This window comes from Ctenopharyngodon idella, chromosome 21, assembly GCF_019924925.1.
Source record: "Ctenopharyngodon idella isolate HZGC_01 chromosome 21, HZGC01, whole genome shotgun sequence".
Taxonomy (NCBI): Eukaryota; Metazoa; Chordata; class Actinopteri; order Cypriniformes; family Xenocyprididae; genus Ctenopharyngodon; species Ctenopharyngodon idella.
The window spans coordinates 16,509,725-16,536,310 of NC_067240.1; the positions used below are offsets into that span (position 1 = coordinate 16,509,725).

At 36.6% G+C, this 26,586-nt stretch overlaps 2 protein-coding genes across 2 annotated transcripts in view; both read left to right on the plus strand.

The window, feature by feature from the left end:
* The first annotated feature begins 903 nt into the window (after nt 1–903).
* On the plus strand, nt 904–4,935 carry calm3b (calmodulin 3b (phosphorylase kinase, delta)). Its single transcript, XM_051878418.1, has 6 exons — nt 904–1,265; nt 2,074–2,104; nt 2,526–2,669; nt 2,747–2,853; nt 2,945–3,080; nt 3,273–4,935. Exons 1-6 carry the CDS (start codon nt 1,263–1,265, stop codon nt 3,299–3,301), a joined length of 450 nt encoding a protein of 149 aa, XP_051734378.1. The 5' UTR covers nt 904–1,262; the 3' UTR covers nt 3,302–4,935.
* Nucleotides 4,936–5,520: 585 nt separating this feature from the next.
* Nucleotides 5,521–26,586, plus strand: part of pcxa (pyruvate carboxylase a) — a 148,690-nt gene continuing 127,624 nt past the window's right edge. The window contains exons 1-7 of the mRNA XM_051878413.1: nt 5,521–5,871; nt 11,499–11,640; nt 12,502–12,686; nt 16,668–16,833; nt 20,436–20,581; nt 20,814–20,931; nt 25,073–25,224. Coding sequence (XP_051734373.1) covers nt 11,499–11,640; nt 12,502–12,686; nt 16,668–16,833; nt 20,436–20,581; nt 20,814–20,931; nt 25,073–25,224 — 909 coding nt within the window. The 5' untranslated portion in view covers nt 5,521–5,871. The remainder of the gene's footprint in view (nt 5,872–11,498; nt 11,641–12,501; nt 12,687–16,667; nt 16,834–20,435; nt 20,582–20,813; nt 20,932–25,072; nt 25,225–26,586) is intronic.

The following is a 26,586-nucleotide window of genomic DNA, read 5'->3' on the forward strand; positions in this document are numbered from 1 at the left end:
TCACATGGGCTTCCCTCGTTTATTTTCATAAGTGTTGCCAGCATAATGAGATGTAACGGAGACATGGTTGAATTATTAAAATCTACCGCCATAAAATGGAGCAGCTCTCATTGTCTCCAGCGTAGCATGATATCAGGTGTCTCTACTGATGGCTTCTTTATTTAGAGCTATTCATTATGCATACAGAGAGCTGTCTCACCTGGCTATTTTAACTCATTACAGATTTACGAACCCCTACTGCGATCGGCTCAGTGCTTTGAGTGATGAGGGAAGTTGTCTCAAGTGTGTGTGTGTGTGAGGTCTGAGAGAACAGACCTAATCACCACAAACTAAAGGCTCTTCAACTCTTCACAAAGATATTTGTACAGTTTATATAATTTCTAAGTCGTTTTGGTTAAGGGCATTTGCTAAATGATTAAATGTAAATCTAAGAGGGAAAACATATATACTTAAAATATTACTGATGAATGAGTTATTTTCTCCTCATGTCCTCTACCTTTTCACACCTCAAACTTTTCTAGGTCAAGTTACTCATTTGGGACCACAAACCTGACCAAGAACCTCCACTTTTAGGCATCACGGTCCCTTTCTTATCTAATGTTGTTTTTGAGTTGAACTTTATTTTTCTAAATAATATATTCAAAATCACTGTATTGACCATAAAATGAGCGTAATTATAACAACAGACTCTTGCTTATGACATGCTGCCAGTGTTGCATCTGCAGCACTATACACACTGACTGCACTACTCGGTTTTCTGCGTCTGTCTCTTTAAGAACTGCTCTCTTCGAGGACTCCCTGACGCATTGCAGGTGGCTGAAAACCAATCAAAATACATTTCCCAGGTCAGCTGACGAGTGCTATCAGACTTCTATATATAAACTCTCCGAACCGTCCATTCAAACCTGAATGCCACCGTTGTATGCTATGGCTTTTGAAAAGAATAATCGTAATATAGAAATTTACAGTCGATAAACAACGCTGTACGATATATCGGTTTTATAAACGAAAACGGGACAGTTTCACAGTGCTAATTGGAGTTAAAACATTTTGACTACGCGGCGTAGGAAGACCATAGTAACCGCTTTGTTGTCAAGGAGTGCGACGTCCCACTTTGGACCGAAACACCAAGGCGCAGTGATATTGAAATTTGGGCGCACAGCAGCAAAAGATAGTGCTTGACAATCGCAAGGGTGGAAAGCAAACGCTTTGATTTCGATTTTTATATTCGTAAAGAGCAACGTAGTTCACACTAAAGCACAATGGTAAGTAAGCTTTTAAAACACTTTATTCTAATAGTTAAAGTTCAACGTAGCTACAAAAATGGCTGAGCCTTCATGGCGAAGTAATAGGTGTGAATGGGCTAGTGTTAGCTTAGCTCCTCGCGAGCTAACCGTCATTCTATTGAAAGAGCGCGCGAGTCCCGGGCTAACGTTAGTTAAACTGGTTACACACAGTTTTCATATTTCTCAGTGTTGAGTAAACAGCTTTATCGCCTGCAGTGTGCCATTTGGCAGCGTTTCCTATAATTACAAATAGGCGCGAGACGTTTACAGCCTAAAATGCGCTATATTAGCACATCCTCCTTGACTGATTCACTGTTGCTAGCTCGCCTCAAGTCGGCGTCAGCAAGCAGCGGCTTGAAAATAGATGTACAAATCGCGCTCATTTACATGTGACAGGACCCTTATCGTCCCTTATGCAGAAATAGTCCAAGCTTTTTCTAATATATCGGATCGGTCACAACATACTTGTAGTTTAACACAACATGCGCACTAATCCATTCAGCTGGCCTCTAACCGTGAACCAAATTATAGAACAATAAAAACAATGCAAATAGTCAAATACAGCAGTTTAGTCTGCGTTTTGTAATTTGCTACTTCACAGAGCCCCGAATTAGGGCTGTAGTCATGAATGACATCATCAAACTTGTAAAACACAAGCTATCACGTGTTAGATACGTTCAGTTTAACACGCAATAAATAAAGTTGAGCTTCAGACTGAAATCTCAGTACTATCTGGCTATGCTTAAAATAATTACTGTTTTTTTGTGTGTGTGTGTTCTTCCTATAGGCTGATCAGCTAACAGAGGAGCAGATTGCTGGTATGAAAGATGAACCTTTACCTTAAAAGGGTAGTTTACCCAAAAATGAAAATTCTGTCATTTACTCACCCTCAAGTTGTTCCAAACCTGTATGAATTTCTTTCTTCTGCTGAACACAAAAGAAGATATTTCAAAGAATGTCGGAAACCAAACAGTTAATGGACCCCACTGACTTACATGGTATTTTTTCCCCATACTGTGGAAGGCAATGTCCATCAACTGTTTAGTTACAAACATTCTTCAAAATATATTCTTTTGTGATCAGCAGAAGAAGAAACAGGTTTGGAACAACTTGAGGGTGAGTAAATGACCGAATTTTCATTTTGAGTGAACTATCCCATTGAACCAGCAATATGATGTGCTAATAGTTGTAGATTATTTAACCCATTATCTATGCTTTTTTTTTTTTTCCCCCTCTCAGAATTCAAGGAGGCCTTCTCCTTATTTGACAAAGACGGTGATGGCACCATCACTACTAAAGAGCTAGGGACTGTCATGCGCTCTTTGGGCCAGAATCCTACAGAGGCAGAGCTTCAGGATATGATCAATGAAGTTGATGCTGATGGTGAGGAAGCCCTTCTACAGATAATGCCACGTTACTGTAGCTCTTCTCTAAATCTGTTATCTTTTTACCCCCCTCAGGCAATGGAACAATTGATTTCCCAGAGTTCCTTACTATGATGGCCAGGAAGATGAAGGACACAGATAGCGAGGAGGAGATCAGAGAAGCGTTCAGAGTTTTCGATAAGGTAGAATAGGTTTTCTTACTTATTGATGGTGTTTCTTTAGGAAAAAAATGGGAAAGAATATTTTCCTCACTCTGTGACTAATGCCTTACAGGATGGAAATGGCTATATCAGTGCAGCAGAGTTGCGTCATGTCATGACAAATCTGGGGGAGAAGCTTACAGACGAGGAAGTAGATGAGATGATCCGGGAGGCAGATATTGATGGTGATGGCCAGGTCAACTACGAAGGTAATTCCACATAGTCTTTTTACATGTGTATTGTCTGCGTAAAGGCGTTTAGAGCAATTCAAGGATCACATGTGGACATTTAAAAAATAACTAAATAAATAAAGCCATCAAGAAAGGCTTATTTTATTGTTGTTTTGCAGAATATTTGAATATTTTCTCATTTATCTATTCTCTACTTATCAATTTTTTCAGAGTTCGTCCAGATGATGACAGCGAAGTAAAACTGGAAACCAAAAGGAGCGCATCAGACCAAACAGTGGGCAGCACTCTCACTGTCAACATTCAACAAGCATTCACAACCCAAACTCTTACTCCTCTCCATTTAGTTTTGCTCTCCTCTACTTTCCCTTAGTTTGAACAGTCCTCTGCTTGTTTTTAATGATCTCCTGTAATCTTTTTCCTACATGATTTGGTTTTCTTTGGAAGAAAATATTTACATGCACAACAAAGTTTAAATCTTGCATATATGATGGTGATAACAGCAGTGTAACACATGTATCAATATTTTAAAGATTGTGACATACTATATGGACAAGAGCAATGCATGCTTTGTTTACGTTTGGCATGTGTCTGTGTTTTTTTTTTTCTTTTTCTTTTTTTTTTTTCTTCTTCCCAGCTTGCCTCTTTTTCTAACTTGCTAGTTCTCCTTTAACTGCATGTTTCTCATGCAACCTCTGCTCAGTGGTCTTAGAACTGTATGGTGAATAACCATTCATGGATAATCAGGGGCTTTATATAACAAAATGGCTCAAACTTCCATGTCATAGTGTGATTGTTTTTGTAAATGTAGATCTGTGTGTCTGAGCGAGTGCTTGTAGATGGATTTAAAGTGGAGCCACTCAGTACAGTTTACGTTTTGGTATAGGGCTTGTTCTTTAGGGACCGCATAACTATTGTGCAAGATAAAAAAGAAAATTAGACAAACCTGCGTAGAATAATCCAGAGATGGTTAATTGGGGACCAATTATTTCAGTTAGTCTGCTTGTTTTAGCCCCTTTTTGTATTATTTGAGAGAAACGTGGTAAGTCTTTAACCTTCCTTCCAACTTCCATTTCCTCACTAATTTTACTACCCCAAAGCAATTGCCACCTATTTGTTCTAGACTGGTGTAGAGAGGTTTATTGTTTGGTTTGAGCTCTATAAGTGTGGAGTTTGTACTGAAGATGTAGAATAGTTTTCACCTTAATATACAGTCTTACATTTTGATGCTGCACTTGGTGTCCTAGTCAGTGGACCGTTTCTGTCTAGGGAAAAATATTACATTTAAGCTGTGTGCTGATACTTCCTGCAGGCTGTTCGATATATTTGTATACATCCATAGCACCTGCATTTTATGATTTTTTTTTTTTTTTTTCTAAAAAAGAATAATTTCTCAAAAACAATGGCATGCTCTTCTCTTCCATGGTCCTGTAGTTGTGGTCCACGCACAGTGACAATTGGGACGGTGCGTAATGCTTGTCATCTAGTTAGACTGCGTCTGCCATGTTGGTGCAGCAAATGCTGCCATGAAATGCCGCTTTGAATGAAATCGATTTTTTTTTTGTAACTGTATAGACCGTTAAACAAACAAATGGTTAAGGTTTAAACAAATGACGTATAATGGTAGAATCACATACATTATGGAGGTAGTATTGCATCTTCTGCCCCAGTTGTTAATTTATTCTACTGTTATGTTTTTTATGACCTTTATATGTTGTTGTTTCTTTTCTTCTAAGATCTAAGTTTATGGTCTGGTTCTTTTTTTCTCTCTTTGCCCATAAGGTAATGTAGTAAAAAAAAAAAAGAAAGGTTATGCATTCCATTGCAGAACTCTGGTTTTCTTGCTAAATAAACATCTTGGACCTCTGTTTCTAAATTACCTCTTTTTGTTCATAACACTGTTGCCTATATAACTGTAAACCTGCATGGGCTTATTAAAAATAGTGTAAGAGAGACAGAAAAGTGCATTTAATGTATATCTATTGTGTTTATTTGTCATTTGTTTGCACAAGGCACTATTAGGCCTTGTTTTATCATTTTGAATTACATTATTAAATTAAGAGTTGTCCACAGCATATCACTTATAAACACATACATACATACATACAAACAAACACATACATTGCACATATTACAAACAAAATAGTTTAATAGATGTTTTTATAACCCTGGGATGTGTAAAATTAGAAACAAGTGAGGGTAACAGAAACTTCCACATTACGAAGTCTGCAGTTATTATCCATCTGTAAATTTGTCCCGTCATTGAACTACAACACCCAAGGTTTCACCAAACATCCAATAGCGGTACCTGTACAGAGCTGTTGATGATTGACGTGACGCAGAACGAATAGAGCACCGCCGATTTCAGCGCCAACCAATCACATCAATGACAAGTGAGACGTGGGCGGGGACGCCAGTCTCAGAACATACACCAATCGTTTGACAGTATACGGATGGGTGGTTTATTGTTTCAGGAAAAAATGTTGCAACGGGCCAATACTAAAGAGTGTGTTTAATTGATTTGTGGCAGGACAAGCCAACTCAGACGATTTGAACAAACTTCGGCAAACAATTTTAACGAGTTAAACGTACAGCAGGGAATCTGAACCCATCTGCCGCGATATAATACTGTCAGGAGATGTAAATAAGCGAGTTCAGGACAGGCGCATTTAGTTCACTACGTATCCACAATTGCTACGTACAATTGATATTCACTGAACTTACGCACCGAGGTTTTTACGTCTTTACGTTCCTTCTTCGGGGAACAGGATTGGACACCAGAACGCAACTGCCGTGAGGCAAGAATAAGAAGGTAAGACTGCATTCTCGCATTTTACCAGATCAAATGATACGCGTTTTTTGAGACTGCGGTGTTATATTGCAAGTATGATGAGCACAAGTTGCTGCCCTAATAAGCACTAGCTGCTTGATATGTTAACTTGATTAGAAGAACATTTTATTTCAATGAACAGACAGTCGTGGCTTCTTCAGTAAACATTTATGAAACGTGTTAGATGGAGTTTGTTTTTGAAGTCGTGCAGCATGCGACCAAAGGGCATTGTACCCTCATGCTTTCCTCTGTTTGCTAACCCACGTGCCAACTGAATGAATCAAACTGGACAAGCTGATTGATTTGGCTCACTTGATTGACCTATAAACTATTCGCTGCCACATAACCAAACATAAACACTTCATGGCTGCACGTCCGTTTAAAAAGGAAAGTTGAAGCTTTAAAACGGGACAGTGGTTATTCATTGCGCAGATTCACTTTCAAGTTGGCACCTGTCCATGACAATTTTTCTGTCCATCTATCCAATCCCACTCCAGGCATGACCGTGTCCAACTGTCCAACTGTCCCCTATGCCCAAAATCTTAATAGGGCAGTTTACTACAAATAAGGAAATTAACAGTGATTTAGACATGAGTGACATGATTTTTGCTACATGGAGGTTGAAGGAGGAAGTTGGCTGGTATTGTTGGATGAAAATATTCTCTTTTATCAAAGGTTGTTATACAGGCTGCCATGTACATTAATGCTGCCTTCACGTGCTATCGGAAATGTGATAATTCCTACTTCTGAAGTCATGATTACGAGCTCGTGGCATTCAAGTTTCGAAACTCGTATTTACGATAATTCCGAGAGCACGTGAATGCAGCATAATATCCAGATTTTATTTGGTTGGTTGAGCAGATTCAGTTTGACTTTTAAAAATGTATTTTATTTATTTATTTTTAATTATTGTACATGCCGTTTTTAAGACTTCATATTAATTGGGAGTTTAAATAAGATATTTAAACTTTTAATTTGTCACACAGCAGGTCCATTAAAAATGAACTATTGAGGTGTGCAAATGTGATTTAAAAAGAAATAAAAGACATAGTGACCAGTTGCACAACAAGGATACAGTTCTCTTATGTAAATCTTGATGTTGTTGGATATGTTCAAGGCCTTATCTACTAGTTTTCATTTTTGGTTACATCTGTATTGTCCTCTTGGACTTGTTCTTGGTAATAATGTCAGTCAGAGATTCACGCCTGACTCAGATTTTTGTTATATATTATACAGTTATATAACACTGAACATGTTTTATGAAAAGCAGCAGGTGTCTGATAATATGACACTTATGGACATCTTCAGAAACCTGATGACTCTTGAACTGTGGGATATATTGGAGTCATCATCATCAGCCACGTGTTTGCCACCGATGAAGTGCTAAAGGCAGCAGAATCATGCAGCCCATTTCACATCAACCAATTGCCATTGCTTAAAATATACATGTACATACATGCATACATTGTGAGTGACACACAGACTGCTTTGAAAACATTGTGGTGCATTTTGGGATTGGAATGATCCATAAAGAAGGTTGTTGGTTTATTGCGTGTCAAAATATTGGCATTGTGTTTTTGTGTAACGGAAAGTTTTCCTCTTTTGTCTCTCAACGTAAGAACGATGTGTCCGAATGAGTAAGACAAGAGGCAATATTCTGGACTTGTTTTTTCTCTATTGTATAGGCAAATAAATGGCTCTGTGTTCTCATAAGTTGGGCTGTGAGTGAGTTTGTAAGTGGATCTCTGTGCATTACTAAGGTTTTCTTTTGAGTAGAGTACAATTCTTTTTTTTTTTTTATAGACCGACCAAGGCCACAGGCTGTGCCAAAACATACTTTTGGATAAAAGGTTTCATGTGAATGGTTCACACGCAATCTCTTTTAAAGCCACTTGCTTCCACCCAGTCAGGAAGATATTTTGCTTTATTTTGCTATCAAATCACACCTATTCACCCCTCACTGTTTTACATGGCCCGTTACACATGCAGAATGCCATCCAATACATTGTCCCATCTCCACAGTCCTAAACCCTCACACAAATGTGCTGCTATTGTTTACAGCAGCTTCAGATTGTGTCTCCTCTGCGCCGCTCATGTGTCAGTGTCAGGTTCTCTCTCAGGCAGGACACAGTTGCTGTATTGTTGTGATTTTGGCAGTGGTATGTGCCTTATTCAGGAGAAGACAAGTAAAAGGAACCGTTAAATGACTCCGTAACTACAGAGGAGTTGGAGTGAAATGGGACATCTTAAATATGCTCCCAGCCTAAGCTTTTATAGAGGAATTTTGCGTTTTGCAGATTAGATGTTTCCATTTTGCATTTTTTCTTCTGCCCTTTCATCCGAGGGGCCATATGCTGTTCAAATACCTTTCCTTTGCAGTAGGTAGACCTTTGAGCACGTTTTTGCAACATCCCTGTATGTAACTAGTTATCAAATGCATGGTTTTTTTTTTTTGTTTTTTTTTTAGGAAATGGGCAAAGATAAACTAAATGCGTTCTCTCGATTTCCCCCCCAAATGAATTGGTCTTAAATGGAATTTACAACTGGATTTTGCTTCAGTACATTAGACCTGATTTGACCCATCATAGTACCAGGATGATTTATTGTAAAAATGTAAACAAAATATTATAGTTTTAAATATTGCCAAAATTATTAACATTACATGGGATGAATAGAAAAATAAAAAAAATTATGTCTAACACACAAAATGAAGTATGAACATTGTGCCTGTGCCAAATGTTTTATTTAGGAATGTATGCTATATTGTAACTATAATGGTATCTGTCGATATAGGATATTTAATTGTGCATGCTCAGTTCTTCTATTTTAAAGTTTTAGATTACATTTGTCATAAGCTAATGCTCAATTAAAGTTAATTTAAAACTCTGATAATTAAAGTTAAAGTTGGCATGAAATGAAAATGTCTATCTATTTTCCTATTTTCCAAATGCATCTTATTGATATTATTGTAAATGATTCTTATTTGCTTGTTTTATTTTCTAAATTATTTTTTTTTGACCTTGTAAATTTTAATTGAAATGTCATAATTAGATCTTCTGATGAAAATGTCAGACTTCTCTCTGAAGATGTATGCCGGACTTCTCCGGTCATTTAGTCCTGCTTCTTTCTTCCAATCGACTGTGAGCTCACATTCAGATCCGCCTCCATCTCCAATCAACAACCGATGGACAGAACCAAGTCACCTCCCTACATTTTTTACCTTTTCGATTATCAGTTTCAGTTGGATGTATGTCACAATGCGGAAGAAAAGATCTGTCGCTAGCTGTTTCATTGTGACTTTAAGTGTAATATTCAAATGTTTATGCTAAATTACTATGTTGTGGTGCATAAAATCATTTGTAGCATTTAAAATGAATGATTTTAATTTTTAGTTTAATTTTTTTATTTAAACAAATAATATAGCATAAATTGTCATGTAATTTTAGCATTTTTAGTTGCATTTCATTATTAGCATCATTACCAATTGAACTCTGATTTAAAGGACTTTAGTGTTCTTTCAGAATGGCTTTAAAATTCCATTAAGTGTTTGTTACTGTGCAGTTAGTAGTGTTTTTTTGTTGTTGTTGTTGTTGTTTTTTTTTTACCTAAAGTGAGAGTACACCGGATGCAGTGGTGGTTTATGCCTTGTGACACCTGTATGGCTGCAGAATCACTCGTCAATGTTGTCCAACAGAATAGTAGTAGTTTAGCCAATTTTATTTTTACTATTTTACTTTTTGATTGATGTACACAATTCATGTTTTGATTAGTCATGTTCTTTCATTAGATTTAAACTTCTACATAAATTAATCTCCTTTTATTCAGTGTTGCCAAGTCCGCGGTTTTCCCGGGGAATTGGCCTACTATTACACTGTTGCTGCGGGTTTAACCCCCCAGAACACTGCACTCTAAACCCAAATAAGTTGGCAAAACTCATACATTTTAATTGTTCTTAACTTGAAATATTTAAGTACACTAATTCATACACTTCACTTAAAATTATCATGTAACCTCAATGTAAACATTTTTATTAGTGTAAATTTTGCTAGCTAAAACAAGCTAATTCAGAAAATGCTAATTTGCTAACATGTTAACTATAGCATGCTATAGCACTTGCTAAATGAATACAGCAGTATGAAGCATTTAAGGTGCGGTAAGTAGATTCTGAACAATGCTGTTGGACATTGTTGATATTTGAAATCAACCCAAACAAACCCACCCCTCTCTTCACTGCTCCGCCTCCAAATTCACACTCCAATCCGCGTCTGTTTTCAGGCCTTCCCACTTAGTTCTCTCCATCGCTGGAAAGCTTTTCTAATATAAACGCGGGTCCTAAAGCACTTGCCCAGTCATAAACCTTCACTGCAGTGATATTCTTTTGAGCTCTTTTGTATTGTCCCATCAGTCGTTCTGCATTTTTTTTTCTTCTTTTTTTTCTTATTTTCAAATCTCCCTCTTGCTCCTTCGCTCTCCTCGACCGTCATACGCCCCCTAATGCTGATTGGTTAGACGTTTGTTGTTGGTGTCAGCCTGACTAACTTCCAAACAGTGTATTTGAAATTCTACTGAGTCCACCTTTAACATTCTTGTCACCATGATGGTAACTCTCATTAAAAACCCACATTAACAGAAACACTTCTAAATTAGCATAACAAAACATTAATCACTACTAAATCTCCCACTTAATTTTAGCATTTACTCTTCTTTTCTAGTGCTATGGGCAAAGCATGCTGGGAAATAGAAATCCCAGCCCAGTTTCAGTTAAAGTTAAGTTAGTCTAAATTAAAATAATTAAGTTCATAAAACTGAAAACATTGAAACGGTTATAAAATATATCAGTTCTATGAACTTGAATAAAAAAAAAGAAAGTGTTAAATACTCTTAAGTTAATTTGACTGAACTAATTTGTTTAATTTAAGTTTGTCCTACTCAAACCAATTAATTATTTTGAGCGTTAGGGTTTACAGTGCGGGTAATCCACCCGAACGCAATGAGCTAGTTTTGGGTGGGTTCTCAATAGCAATTGGGCAGGTTTTTTGTTACACAAACCTGGCAACCCTGCTTTTATCGTCTGTTGTACAGTCAGTTCTGCCTTTGTCTCCTGAGGATTCATAGTTTCTCTGATCCTTCAGTGTTTCCCACTGAGTTTAATCAGTTCTGCTGTTGTTTCAGGTGTTCAGTCTCGGCCTTTGAAGCTGTGCAATATGACCGCAATGTGACGTTCTGTTTTGTTCTTTTTGGCCCTTTGGGCACATGACCTTGTTCATGTATTCAGTATGTCTGGATACACTTGAAATACAGCATTTTTTAGAGACAGCCTTGAGAATCTTCTCATGTAGCAAAGGCCAATCTTCTTTCTTTGTCCAAGTGCTTGTGGATTTGTTTGTCAATATATTTTGCAGCACTCATTTGTACTATATCAGACTTATTCTGTTGTTGTCTCATGCATTCTTATACCTGACCTCATTTTCCCTTTAGTTTAAATGTTGATTCTTGTTATCTCCAGAGCTTCTGTGTGAAACACTGCAAGACTGCTAATCACTTTGGTTCTTTACAAATGCAGATAACTGCCTTCTGTAACACACCTATTTTTGGCTCTCGCTCTCTAGATGTTGCTACAGGTGGGAGGACAGCGCTCTGCCCTGGGGCTGTTGGCCATCAGGAGGATGTGGCATATGACCCGCTCCACTCATACCGCACCCCAGACACTGGAGTACAAACCCATCAAAAAGGTCATGGTGGCTAATAGAGGTGTGTCAGCGGCTGTATTCTGAATGTTACTAGTACTAGCATATAATGTGTGCTGCTTACATCATATGTTATACAGATATTGAAACATTAATTTGACATTTAAAAAAAGATTTTAGTTTAGATTTGTTTTATTGACAAAGTTACGTGAATTACGTGAATATAACACTTGATAAGAAGGCATATATAAATAACCATTCAAAAGTTTGGGGTCAGAATGATTTTTTTTTTTTTTTTTTTTTTTTTTTAGTTTTATAGCAGTTAGTACCTTGTAATGCTGTTCTTTTGAACTTTCTATTTATCAAAGAATCCTGAAAAAGTGTAATTTCCACAAAAATCTTGCAGCACAACTGTTTTTAACATTGATAATAATAAAAAATGTTTTTTGAGCAGCAAATCAGTGTATTAGAATGATTTCTGAAGATTCATGTGACACTGAAGACTGAAGTAATGATGCTGAATATTCAGCTTTGCCATCACAGAAAATATTAAATGTTATACATAAAATAATTAAAAAAAAAAAACAAAAAAACAAATGTAATATTTCACTCTTTTACTGTATTTTTGATGAGATATAAGCAGCTTTGGTGAGCATAAGAGACTTCTTTTAAAAACATTAAAACATCTTACAGACCCCAAACTTGTGAAATTTTCTGTTTATTGCAATTGGACAAAATTTTAAAGTCAAGGCATCCATAAAATACCTTTTCTTCAGAAATAACAAATGTAGTATGGTAGTATAGTATGCTATTCTAAACATAACTATTCTCAGACTCTGTCTTCTGTTCTTACTCAGGTATTAAAATACATGACATGAATTAATTGTTTACTCATGAATTGTAATTCATGAAACGCTCTTTACAGGAGAGATTGCCATCCGGGTGTTTCGGGCATGCACAGAGCTGGGGATCCGCACAGTGGCCGTCTACTCTGAACAGGACACGGGCCAGATGCACAGACAAAAAGCAGATGAAGCTTACCTCATCGGGAAGGGGCTGCCACCTGTAGCCGCCTACCTGCATATACCAGACATCATCAAAGTGGCCAAGGTCAGACTTTTCTTGCACTCGAGTGGGTTCAGTAAAGATACTGTAAATCCTCTGTATAGCAGTTTAGTTTTCTACTTGCCCTGCCGATTTTTTTCACTGGTTCCAAACACAACACTTTTTAAATGAATTTTTATATAATTAGACACTTCTCATTTACGTTTACGCTTGTTTAAAAGTGAGATTTCTTTTCTAGTGTTTTTGAAAGTAGTCCCATGCTCATCAAGGCTGCATTTATTTGATTAAAAATACAGTAAAATCCGAATCTATTATTACAACTGAATGTGCAAAACCATGACAAACCATGTGCAAATTCATAATTCAACACCATTGCTGAGTATTTTCTCCTTAAACCTGCAGTAAACCAAAAGACAGTCTCAAACCCGCGGTTTGAAATTGCTGGTGTTTCTGACGTCACAAACTACCTTGTAACCAATCATGTCAACGTGCCAACGGGTTTTAGCATATCATTAACTGACCACGCAAGGGAGTCTCAAAAGAAGGTTATCCCGTTATATTTTTCTGTTGATATGAAAAATCAGGTAGATTTAGCAATATGGCGGGTGTATGATGCATATTACGATGTTATGATGAACTATATGCCTTTCTCCAACGACGTTCTGAAATGTTTAGAGCGTTTCTAAGGATACTGATTGTTAGAAGGCAGCTGTCTGACTCGTGAATGTGAACATGGTTTGTGTAACATTTGCAACACATTATTATATTTTGTCAATAAAACAAATCATTATCTTGATAATGTAGTCAAGCAAAACGCTAATCATATTAATTACCGTTATGTGTCTGACGTTGTAAAAAGCGATACCATTGTGCAGCGTTTACCTCAGTAAGTTGACCGAGTGGGTCTCGTCTGAGCTCGTGCGAGTGAGTGGAGGCTGGGCTAATTATCATATTCATAGATCCATGTATATTAAATGAGACAAGGGTGTAGTGTTACATTCAAGCTATTTTAAGGCATTTAAAAATGTTTAAATATGCAATTTGGGTGATCAAAGATGAGTTTTAAGTAGAAATGCACCGATACTAAATTTCTCTGCCGATACTGATAGCCGATTATTCAGAATGATATCGGCCGATACCGATAGTTTGGTTTTTCTTATGAAACAAAAAAATCTCTCCCAAATAATGTTGCAAGCTATACAGGGAACCCTCTCATTTGGTACACTACAATATTAGAGGTTACAGTTAACAGCAGAGGTATTATATTCAGCTGCTGTTTATTTTCAGATATAATAATTACACTCAAATAAAAACTAAAAAATGTATAAAACTTAGTATCACATAAGGTAGTTTTCATAAGCACTTGTCTTCATGGCAAATTTGCACAAACATATAATTAACAGTAAATAAGCTCCTCTCTAGTGTTTTTTTTTTATATGTAGATAGCTAAGGAACTGTGAACATTGGAAAACATTCATGAGGTTAAAGTGACATGATGTGACAGGTATTGTTAACAAGCTGTTTTATTGAGGTGTTTCTGCGGTTGAAACACAAATAAAGTGGTTACATGAGACATAATACATTCTGTTTGCAGTTGTACAATAGATTTCAACATACCTTTGATGTTCATGCATGTTTTTCGAGATATAACTTGTATTGAAGAGGAAGAAAAGACTCGTGCTCCGCACTGGTGCCTGAACTGAGGCATTACAGCGATCTGACACGTCACATTTAAGAGCGTCAAAATGCCATTTATTGTTTGAATTTCATGATAAAATGGACAGAATTTGAAAACTGAAACTTTAATTCTTATCAGAAGTAATAAAGCACAAATCTTTTTGCGATTATTGGACGGGAGGCGCTACAAACAATATTTGATGTAGGAAAAGAAACGCAGACCTGGCTTTATCGTCACTATTTTTAAACTGTTAATGCGTTAAAATTCAACACAGGAGTGATTTTCTTCACACACTGTATGAGTTGCAGTCTGAACACGTCTTTCCGCGCCCTTTTGATTGGCAGGATATAAACGGCCCTGATCATCGGCAGTTTTTAAACAATCGGCCGATAGCCGATACATCGGTGCATCTCTAGTCTAGTTTAAGGGATAAAATTAATGACTACAGGGCTTTAAATAGAACTCTTTTGTAACATTCATTTTGTTTTGTTTTTTTTTCCAGTCAAATTTGATTTCTTGCTGGATAAAAGTATTAATTTCTTCAAAAAAAGTATGGTCCCAAACTTTTGAAAGGTAGTGTTTTTAGCATTTTATTTTTAAATTATTTTAAGTATATTTATTATTATTATGCATTTGTCTCACACAAATACAGGTATTTTTTCATCCAATAAGTTTTAACTGCAAAGAAAAAATGCAGTATTAGCTAGCAATTACACAAATACTATAATTATTCAGGAAACTCCAAGATGGCAATACATTAAAAATTCTATAAATTGATACTAATTGGTTTGTCATTCTTACTGTTTTGACACAACCTCATCAATGCCTGCCAGCAAGATAATTTTGACTAGCTGAATGGACAACCAAATGTCACAGAAAACCAAATGTCTGCGTTCGCAGGGCATTAAAATGTAAGATATAGTGCTGACACAATAGGGTAAGTGACAGTTCCATCAATCAGCCCAAAACTCTCTCAAACTGACTCTCTGTTTGGGTCAAAAACCAGACTGTGTTTGGTTCAAAACAGCAATGTATTCACATGTTTTTAACACCTGCGACTTTTGTTGTGTTTGTGTGTTGAACGAGTAGATTAGGATTGCGTGACCTGTAAAGTACAAATGCAGCCTACAGTGATTGGACAGATAGAGCACAAACAGGCCTGCAAAGAGCAGTAATTGCACCTAATTATACCTTCTGACAAAAGCATTCTGAGTCTGCTGCCAAGAAGAGATGGTAGTGTAGCTGTAAAATAACCCTCAACAGGCAGTTGTTCTCACACATCTCATTTTCTGATTAAATACCTTAGGAAACCATCAATAGACAAGTTAGTCAGTTATTGGCTTTATCAGTAAATAAACAAATAAATTGCTTTAGCAGCTTATCATTTCAACACCTAATGTGTGTCTTAGAAAATGACCCATGCTGTGTTAAGCACATGAAACATTCCAAACATCTTGTCATGACTTGTTTAAGAGATGTGCATCAGTTAACCTTAAATACAGGTCAATAAACAATAGACTTTTTTTTAGTCATTTGAGGAAGTTGGGCTCTATTATTGGAAGGAAGCTACTACTGCGATTTAACTGATCACGGAAAGAGCTTTATCTACAACTTTGTGGCTCAAAGTAATGAAGTACAGGGTTACTGGCAACACTAAGGTCATGGGTTCGATGTCTTAGGGTATGCGTACTGATAAATTGATACTGTGAGCACTATTAAGTCGCAGTGGATAAAAGCTTCCACTAAATGTCTAAATGCATTGGGGTCGTTATGATATTAAGAAATATTAAAAAAAATCTCTTTAAGACAACAGTTTTCTATTTTAATTTTAATTTTGATATGTAATTCATTCCTGTGAGGGCAAAGCTGAATTTTCAGCAGCCAATCTTCAGTGTCACATGATTCTTCAGAAATGATTTAAATAAGCTGATTTTCTGCTCAATAAACATTTTTTATCAATGTTGAAAACAGTTGTGCTGCTAAATATTTTTTGTGGAAACCCTGATGCTATTTTTTTTTTTCACAATTATTTGATATTCAAAAGAACATTTATTTAAAATGGAAATCTTTTGTAACAATATAAATGTCTTTACTGTCTATTTCAGTCAATTTAATGCATCTTTGCTGTGTAAAAGTAGTCATTTGTTTTGGAAAAAAAAAAAAAAAATGTATTGACCCCAAACTTTTAAATGGTAGTGAATATGAATCTCCTCTTTTTGTGTTATCACTTGTCATTCTGAATAATAAATGAGATAATACAGCAGTCATTTGAATATGGGTTATGGGGATTCATTGTGACAGAATACTTGTGCTCCAAGTGGTAATATTTCACAACATCTGCCGTGCAGGAGAATGACGTAGATGCCATCCATCCAGGCTACGGCTTCCTGTCAGAACGAGCAGATTTTGCCCAGGCATGCATGGATGCTGGGGTACGTTTTATCGGCCCCACCCCAGACGTGGTGCGCAAGATGGGGGACAAAGTTGAGGCGCGTACCATTGCCATTAATGCAGGTAAAGCGTTTGTCATCTACCCTGCTCTCCCTCGTCACAATATATCATCAGTTGTGTTGTTGAATTGAGTACAATAGTGCCTGTCCACATTTTAAGTGCCTTGGTTCCTGAAGTATTTTCCCCTAGGTAGGGATGGTCCGATACCACAATTTTGGCTTCGGTACGGTACCATAATCCAATACCGGTATATCGGCATTAAATCGATACCATACAGGGTCTAAATTTTTCACTCGAGTATTGCGCATAATTTTACTCATTCTCGCAGGTTTTGCGTTTACAAAGCGGGAAATTACCACAAATGTTTATTAGCAAATTAATCAACATTATCATTTGATTATCACATCAAATCAGTAATTGGTTACCACTTGTAACACTTGAACCCATAGTGTACTACAAGTGGTAACTAAATACATTTTTTAAATACAGAGTATATTAAAAGCACATTTTAGTTCATATTTCATGGTGTTTAAAAATAGCACAGTTGATTACACTTACATGTTCTTAAGATTATCTTAAGAAGTACTAAAGAAAAATCTTTAGTACATTAAGTACAAAATTAGTGCGCGAAAATAGAGCACTTTAAGTACAGCGCGCTGTGATACAACGCTCTCGTGCGCATTTCGGACAACTGACGGAAATCACTTGCCCACGTCTTTTTAAACCTTGCCAATTTGAACATCCAAGCGATTTTATCATTAAGTAGTAACGTACTTGGGAGCTCTTTGAGAGATGGTTTCTTTGCGCTTATACAACAAACAACACACACACACGCGCCGCCTGTATAGAGCTCGCGCATTCCGAATTGAGTTGTTTTACCTTAAACGGTCAAATACACACAAAATTGTCAAAAATGTCCGTCTTAGTGAGTATTCACATAAACAGTCGGTTATGTCCGTGAATTTAAAAAGTTTAATAGTATCATCGCATGTTTAGTAGCCTGTTATCGAATCTGTGAAGCCAAAAATACATGCTGCTGTCTGTCACTAAATAACGTTTTTGACTTTAAATTAATCGTATGGATTTACCTATTTAATGTATTAACAGTGACCATTCAGTGTTATTTTACATTTGATTACTTTATTTAATTTCTGTAACAAGCATCTCTGTACCTGAATACTACTGTTAGAACTACCTAAACTTAAGTACAAATATTATGAGATCTAAACATCATTCAAACGCACGCTGGAGCTTCCATGTTATCTTAACGATATGTAACTTACGTGCGTTGATGTAAATGTCTAAATTTGATCGTTTGAATGACGCACTGACCTGTCGATCTCGTCTTGTAAGTCAGGATGAGCAAGTGACAGGTGTTTGGCAAAGTTTGATGGTTCTTCATCATTTTTATAAGCAAAGTAATTCGTAATGAGTGAGATTCAACTTTTTATCCATTTTATTCCTCTATGTTGTCACATTTTCCCGTTTCGCATCAGTTTGAGTAGCACACTGCCACCTAGCGGTGAACTTCGGAACAGCAGCATATACTGAAATGAGCAAAATCATAATATCGTACCGTTTGAACGGTATACCAGTACCGGTATACCGCGCATCCCTACCCCTAGGGATTTTTAAAAAGGTCTTTGTTAAAACGTTAAGCCAAAGCTATGAACCAAACCAACCAGCTATGAGGTGAATCACATTACAACATTACAAACTTTGATTGGAGCAAAAAACTATTTGAAATTTGCACAAGAAGACAAAGGTAAAAGACTGCGTACTTAACGGCTTCAATGAGGAAAAGAACTACAATCCCATGAAGCACTGCAAATGACAATCAAAATAAAAATAGAAAAATAAAACTATTGATTTAAATGTTTCATTTTGCAATTTTTATTTCAAAATATTTGCTTATTCGGGGGAAAAGAACTGTTGCATTTACCGGTTGTATGTAGTTTTGTTTTGTTTTTGTAAATATGTTTTTTTTTTTTTTTTTTTTTTCTGTAAAAATGACAGGCTTTTTTTTACATGGTAGATATAAGTTACTTGGCCTGTGGGCTGTATGTTTTGCACCCTTGTTGTAGGGAGACTGACAGTTTACAGCATTTTCAGTGCTTCATGGGAATGGGTAGGTGCTGAAGTGGTCTTTTGGTGCGATTTGTTCATCGCAGTTCTCTGATTGGTGGTGATTTCTTTGCAGAATCATGGGAAATGTAGTTTTTCACTATGAATTCTGCTGTTAAACATGATTATTAAACAAAAGTTGAAATAATGCTGCCTGAAAGCTTCAATAAATGCATCGATTATCAACCAAGTAGCTTTAATGGTTTATGGGGTACCCAATCCTGTTCCTGGAAATCTACCTACCTGCAGAGATCAGTGACCTGTTGCACAAAGCAGGTTTCAGTTGCTACCCAGGTAAGTTTTTCGGGCTCAAGAAGGTAGATTGGTTTTTAGCGGTGTTCATCGCAATGGTAACTTATGCTACATAGCTAACCTACTCGAGCAGGTTTTATTCTGGGTTAGAGTTTGCAAACCCAAACTGGACCAATCAGCTGTGAGTAAGTGACACGTATCTGATGCAATAAAGACTTATCTCTCACTCAAAATTAAAGCAGTTTAGAGTGAAAGAAATTTAGAGACAAAATCGCTCATCTTTTGCTGCTGATGATTTATTATATTTATATTATATGAATTATATATGATTCTTATATAATATATTCATATAATTATTATATTAATTGACAATTATCATTACACTTTGCTTTTAAATTAATATAAATATAATACATGCATTAAAATATAAAGCTTTTAAACAAATTAAGCTTACGTGTGTTAATTTGAGCTCTTTGTGAACCTCTATAAATTATTAGTCCTATTTCTTTGATTCAGTTGCATTGATATAGTCAGATATTTTCTTTCAGCTGCTTTCTCAAACTTTCACTGCAGCAGTGTTTATTCCTGCTTTGTAAATGCATTTAATTTCATGATATTTTTCATAACGATCTCTTAATCTTCAGAAGAGAAGTGAAATCGCCGTCTCTCTCGGGAGAAGTGAGTCAAGCAGACGCTCTCCATGTTCCGTGTGATTGGCTGTTTGCCACACATGTCACACTTTCAGGTGCACATGCTTCAGAGTTAATTGCAAACTCTGGATCAAACCTTGAGTTGACAGAGAACATTTATACCGAGCGTTGAGCCCACTGAACCTTATTTAAACCAGGTTGGATTTATCTGGATTTGTCAACTCTGAACCTACTCAAAGTTTGTTGATCTGGCTTCATGCAACAGGCCACAGATCCAAGCCAGATCCAACAAAACTCTGTAATTATCAAGTGCTCCTGAAGATCTTAATTAGCTGGTTCAGGTGTGTTTGATCAGGGTTGAAGCTAAGCTTTGCAGGAAAGTAGATCTCAAGGAACAGGATTGGACACTTTATAATTTGTGCAGTTTATCATTAAAAATTCATTCCCCTATGGAGAAGTGTCTATAAGTGTCTTATTTTGATTTTAAATGCTTTTTAAAATAAAAAATCTTAAATTACTTTTAAAACTCAAATTTGTCTACTATAGTATTGTATCATGATATTTACATGGCACATAAAAGAATGGCATGGCATTGCTATGGTATATGTCCAAAAAAAGATTTTTCTGGTCATCCTGCAGGTGTGCCGGTGGTACCTGGAACAGCTGCTCCTATCTCATCTTTGCAGGAAGCTCAAGAGTTCTCCAACAGCTACGGCTTCCCGATTATCTTCAAGGCTGCGTACGGGGGCGGGGGCCGTGGAATGCGGGTGGTCAAAGAGTATGAGGTATCGTGTCTGAGAGTAAAATTATTTGTAGAGGTTTGGAACTCATTTAATCTTTGCTCCGTTCCTTTAAAGAGCCAATTGCGAGCTTTGACACTGGAGGGCTTTTAAATAAGCCCAAAAGTGAGGCCCTTGTGTGCACCTTAGATTTGTTTGCTGTTCACTTAGTGGTGCTATATAAATTGGTGTGCTGGGTATTTGCACCGGGTGACCCTGTGGCTGTGTGTGTGATCAGGAACTAGAGGAGAACTATCAGCGAGCGTACTCTGAGGCCCTGGCAGCCTTTGGCAATGGAGCTCTGTTTGTTGAGAAGTTCATTGAGAAACCAAGACACATCGAGGTGCAGATCCTGGGTAAGTGAGTTTGTTTGTTATTGGTTTATGTTGGGTCAGTCTCTGGTCAAGAACTACAAATCAAGTATTCTAATATTCAAAAAAAAAAAAATAAATAAAAATAAAATGGTTCAACCAAAAATGAACATTCTGTCAACATTTACTCACTTTCATGTCATTCCAAACCTGTAAGACTTTCTCTCTACTGTGGAACACTTAAGGCAAACCTTTCCATGCATTTAAAGGCACAATAAGTAAGATTTTTAGATTTAATTATCCAAAAGCACTAGAACAATGTTATGATTTGTTGACTTATGTACTTACAGTGGTGCTCAGAATTATTGGCACCCTTGGTAAATATGAACAAAGAAACTTGTAAAAATAAATCTGCATTGTTAATCCTTTTGATCTTTTATTTAAAAAAAAATCACAAAAATCTAACCTTTCATTAAGTAAAAGAATTTAAAATGTAGGGAAAATCTCTTTATGAAATAAATGTTTTTCTCCAAAACACGTTGACCACAATTATTGGTACCCTTTTATTCAATACTTTTTGCAACCTCCTTTTGCCAAGATAACAGCTCTGTCTTAACCTATAATGCTTGATGAGTTTGGAGAACACCAGACAAGAGATCAGAGACCATTCCTTCATGCAGAATCTCTCCAGATCCTTCAGATTCCCAGCTCCATGCTGGTGGTGCTTCTCTTCAGTTCACTCCACTCATTTTCTTTAGGGTTCAGGTCAGGGGACTGGGACATCCATGGCAGAAGCTTCATTTTGTGCTCAGTGACACATTTTTGTGTTGGTTTTGATGTTTGTTTTGGATCATTGTCCTGATGGACGATCCAACCACGGCCCATTATTGGATTTCTAGCAGAAGCGGTCAGGTTTTGATTTTTTTATTTGTTTATTTGTTTCCATGTGTGCACCAAACCCATCTGGTGGGTTTGCTGCCAAAAAGATCTTTTTTTTTTTTTTTTTTTTTTTTTTTTTTTAAGTTTCATCTGGCCATAGAAGCCGGTCCCGTTTGAAGTTCCAGTCGTGTCTGACAACTGAATATGCTGGAGATTGATTCTGGATGAGAGCAGAGGATTTTTCTTGAAACCCTCCCAAACAACTTGTGGGGATGTAGGTGCTATTTGATAATATTTTTAGGATTTCTGAGACTCAAGACTAAACTAATCTCTGCAGTTCTCCAGCTGTGATCCTTGGAGAGTCTTTGGCCACTCAAACTTTCCTTCTCACCGCACATTAGGACGATTTAGACACACGTCCTCTTCCAGGCAGATTTGTAACATGTTTAGTTGATTGGAACTTTTTAATTATTGCCCTGATAGTGGAAATGGGGATTTTCAATGCTTTAGCTATTTTCTTATAGCCACTTTCTATTTTGTGAAGCTCAACAATCTTTTGCTGCACATCAGAACTAAATTCTTTGGTTTTACCCATTGTGATGAATGATTACAGGAATTTGGCCTTTGTATTTCCTCATGTTTATACTCCTGTGGAACAGGAAGTCACGGCTGGACAATTTCATGTTCAAGATCACCCTGGTGTGCTAAAAAAATGTAAATATGAATGGGAATATACTTCAGAGATATTTTACTCATAAAAAATTCTAGGGGTGTCAACTTGTGACTGTGGCCAACGTGTTTTGGAGAAAAACATTTCATAATGTGAATCCCCCTCCCCCACACTTTCAATTCTTTTCCTTCAATGAAAGGTTAGATTTTTGCTAATTTTATTAATTAAAGTTCAAAAGGATAAACAATGCAGATTTATTTTTACATTCATCTTTGATCATATTTACTAAGGGTGCCAATAATTCTGAGCACAAATGTACATTATGCCAAATGTTTCCAACAATGTTTAAATCCAGAGAAATCAGCAATTTTGACTGATGACTGTGTCATTGTGTCGTCTGTCAATAACGTCATATCCGCGCTAATCTCGTTTTCCAGTTTTACTAATATAGATCTAGGTTACTGCAAAGTGCAGCAAGTCTCTCATAGCAGCCACAGGTCAAACACACAGAGTAACGTTATAACATAACTTTCAACACACTCAAATGTATTAGGTATGATTGTGCTAACCATGTGAAATAGCGCTGCGTTACCCCACATACACAACGAAAAGAGAAGGCCAACTGCAGCATAAGCATAATAAAAAAAGTGTGTATTGCAGGTGTTTTTTATTAGCATTTGCTCCAGCAGCCTCATTCCGCTCCCACGGCTCTCGACCTGTCCTGCTTCATACCACCGTAACGTTAATAAAACTTTAATACATTAGCTCATCCATGAACATAATTTCTGCCTGAGTCCGTCGGATTGCTTTCCATTGGCTGTGGAGGTAAAGACAACAACTCCCATGATTCCACACTCATTCACGGCGTAATCAAGCTAAGCCTTTGTTTTGAATAAGTGACCTCTAGTGGTTCAAATTGCATATTGTGCCTTTAATGTGAAAAAGGCATTCAATCTAAAAAAAAAAAAGGCCCACAAAAGCACCATAAAAGTGGCCAACATGACTTGTTTGTTATATCCCAAGTCTTTTGAAGCCATATAGTAACTTTGTGTGAGGACAGACTGAAATTTAAGTCATTATTGACTAATCATCCCTTTCGGTGGGCTGTGAAACACTGACTGGATCAGTAGGTATGTTTATATTCACTAATTTTCATTTACTAGTAATCTGAATGAATCCAATCCAGTTTTAGATTCTTAAAGTTCTGTTTATATCTACCTTAAACTTTTGCAGTCCGATTAACATATCTCGTCATGTTATACATGTGCATTACGGGTATTCGGAACAAAAATTCAGCACATTCGCAGTGCCCAGTCACCATGTTCTAAAACAAAGAAAGTCTCTGTGATAATGTAGCCAGAGCTGCCATGAGTACAATTGCTGTTTCAGCATTTATGACATCAAAAAATATTATCAAAAGCTTTTTTAGCAGACATTTAGTCTCTTCCATGGACCAGTTCGAAAGACACAAATAAACATGCAGTCGAATTGATTGAGGTGTTTACATGAAGACTTTTCAGTCTGATTGAGCCAGCAACCCTATTACAAACAAGTTGCATGTAAATGAAGGTAGAGAGTAGGGGTTGAACGACTTCAGATTTTTTAAAGTCAACATTTATGTGATGAAAGTCGAGTCAATGTCGACTAGTCAACGTCATTAATGAACAATTAAGCCTGAACCTCGAGCTGAGATTCGAACGCGGGTCGCCTTGTGCACAGCTATGGCATATGACACAGTGCTGTCCACAAGGCTATTGCTCCTACAAAACCGCTTACTTTTATCAGTTCTTTTGTCTTTTGGTCGTTATATATCTCAGAGATTTCTGCTCATTCTTAATCCGATACAGATAAAGTAGCAAAGTAAAGATTACATTTGTATGAATGCATTAGTGAGAGAGTGATTGCGTGTGAATTAATTCTACCTGGCAGCATCTCTCTTCTAATAGTGAAGCTCTAGGTTTTAGTTACTAAGAAATATGCTAGAACTTTTCAGTTTATAAGCTATTTTATTGATAAATCACAGAACGGTGTTGATAATACATTTCTGCTCTACTGAATGATTGTGTGCGCTCGATTTCCAATGAATAATAATTGAAAATACTATTATATTATTATATGGCTTCAGAAGAAATGCAAGTCATGTGTATATATAATTTTAATAATATTTTTATGGTGCTTTTAAAGCTTGAAAGCTTCAGACCTCATTTATTGTAATTGCTTGCAAAAGAACAACCAGGACTCTTTAAAATTTCTCCTTTTGTGTCGCATGGATGAAAGTCCTTGTGGGTTTGGAACGACATGAGGGTGAGTAAATGATTTTGACTTTAAATCTGATCCCAGACATTGTCACTGAAGAAGCACTCAGCCTCCAACAACAAATTAGATTCATTTAAATACATTGTTTGGCAGTTAATTAAAACATATTTTGATATTTGCATATAGCACATTGTTCTTGATGGTAAACAGAATGGTGCAGTGCTCTGTTGCCTGCTAATTTGCATAGTGTTTATTGATCAGTTATATGATTGTGTTTGTTATATTTTGGAGAAATACAAGCAGATGGGTTTGTTTACACTGCCAGATGGGTTTAAGACTTCTGTGTAATGCTCAATGAGTTGATCGGTCCATTGTGTGTAGGCGATAAATACGGCAATGTCATTCACTTGTACGAGAGAGACTGCTCAATCCAGAGGAGACACCAGAAGGTGGTGGAGATCGCGCCGGCCTCACAGCTGGACCCACACCTCAGAGACAGACTGACTGCTGACTCCGTGAACCTCGCTCGACAGGTATGAGTCAACACATCTGCCAGATGGCAGCATTGGCTATTTTCCAAACTGTATGCAAATACAGATGTCAAAACAAACATGCACCAAGTTCATGCACCAAATGATTTATTTAACCCAAAACACCCATTTCAAACTAGAATCTAAATGCAGCATTGAACTAGAAGTGTTAATTTTTAGTTTTTGTCTTTTGATGAAGACATCCTTTGAATTTAGTCTATATTTTGTCATGTCATACTCATTTAGTCATTTTACTCATTTACTGACCTGAAAGAAATATTAATATTTAATATGTAACAAAAAATAACATGGATACTGTACTTGTGAACACGAACGCATAGTTATGATCAGATGTAAGCTGTAATATTATGTTTATGTTCTGTATATGTCTGATTAGCGTCATACAGGATGCGTTAAGTGCTTCAATTTACCGGTATTGATTCACTGTTCAGCTTCATCTTGCACAGGTCAAACGGGTGAATCCCAGATATTGACTGTGATTGTATTGTTTCAAACAATCATATCCTTTCTAGATTTCTTTTACACAAATTTATTGTTAAAGGGATAGTTCACCCAAAAATGAAAATTCTGTTATCATTTACTCACCTTCAAGTTTTACCAAACCTGTGCGAGTTTTTCTTCTGTTGACCACAAAAGAAAATATTTTGAAGAATGTCGGTAACCAAACAGTTGATGGTCCCCATTGACTTCCATAGTATTTTTTAAGTTGGTGGGGTCCATCAACTGTTTTGTTAACCATATTCTTTGTGTTCAACAGAAGAAAGAAACTCATACTGGTTTGGAACAACACGAAGGTGAGTAAATGATAACAGAATTTTCATTTTTGGGGGAACTATCCATTTAATGTCTTTAGCTGTGAAATCCAAAACATCTCTGCTATATAGTACGCGAAAAACAGTATGCGAACAGTGTAGTATGTCCGAATTCATAGTATTCAAAAAAAGTATGCGAAAAGTACCCGGATTACTTACTACTTCCGGTGAGATTCTGAAGTGTGCATGCGATGGACACTTTACTATCCCACGAGGCCACAGGAGAGGAATGGAGTTGATCAGATGTAGGTCATGTGACAGTAACAACACGGTGGATGTAGAATGTCCGAATTCATTCATACTACACGCATTCGTATTATATTGAACATACTTTTTCAATGGTTGTGAAGTAAATTGAAATTCAAATGTAGTACCTACTCAACAGTACGCTATTTCAGACGCAGCTTTAGTGTTTTTTTTTTTTTTTTTTTCTAGTCATGTCCTTCAACAGTATGTTTTACTTAAAATCGTTTACTTGTTTTTTTTTTTTTTTTTTTTTCTCCTGAATGCCAGTCAGCAAGGATGAAGTATT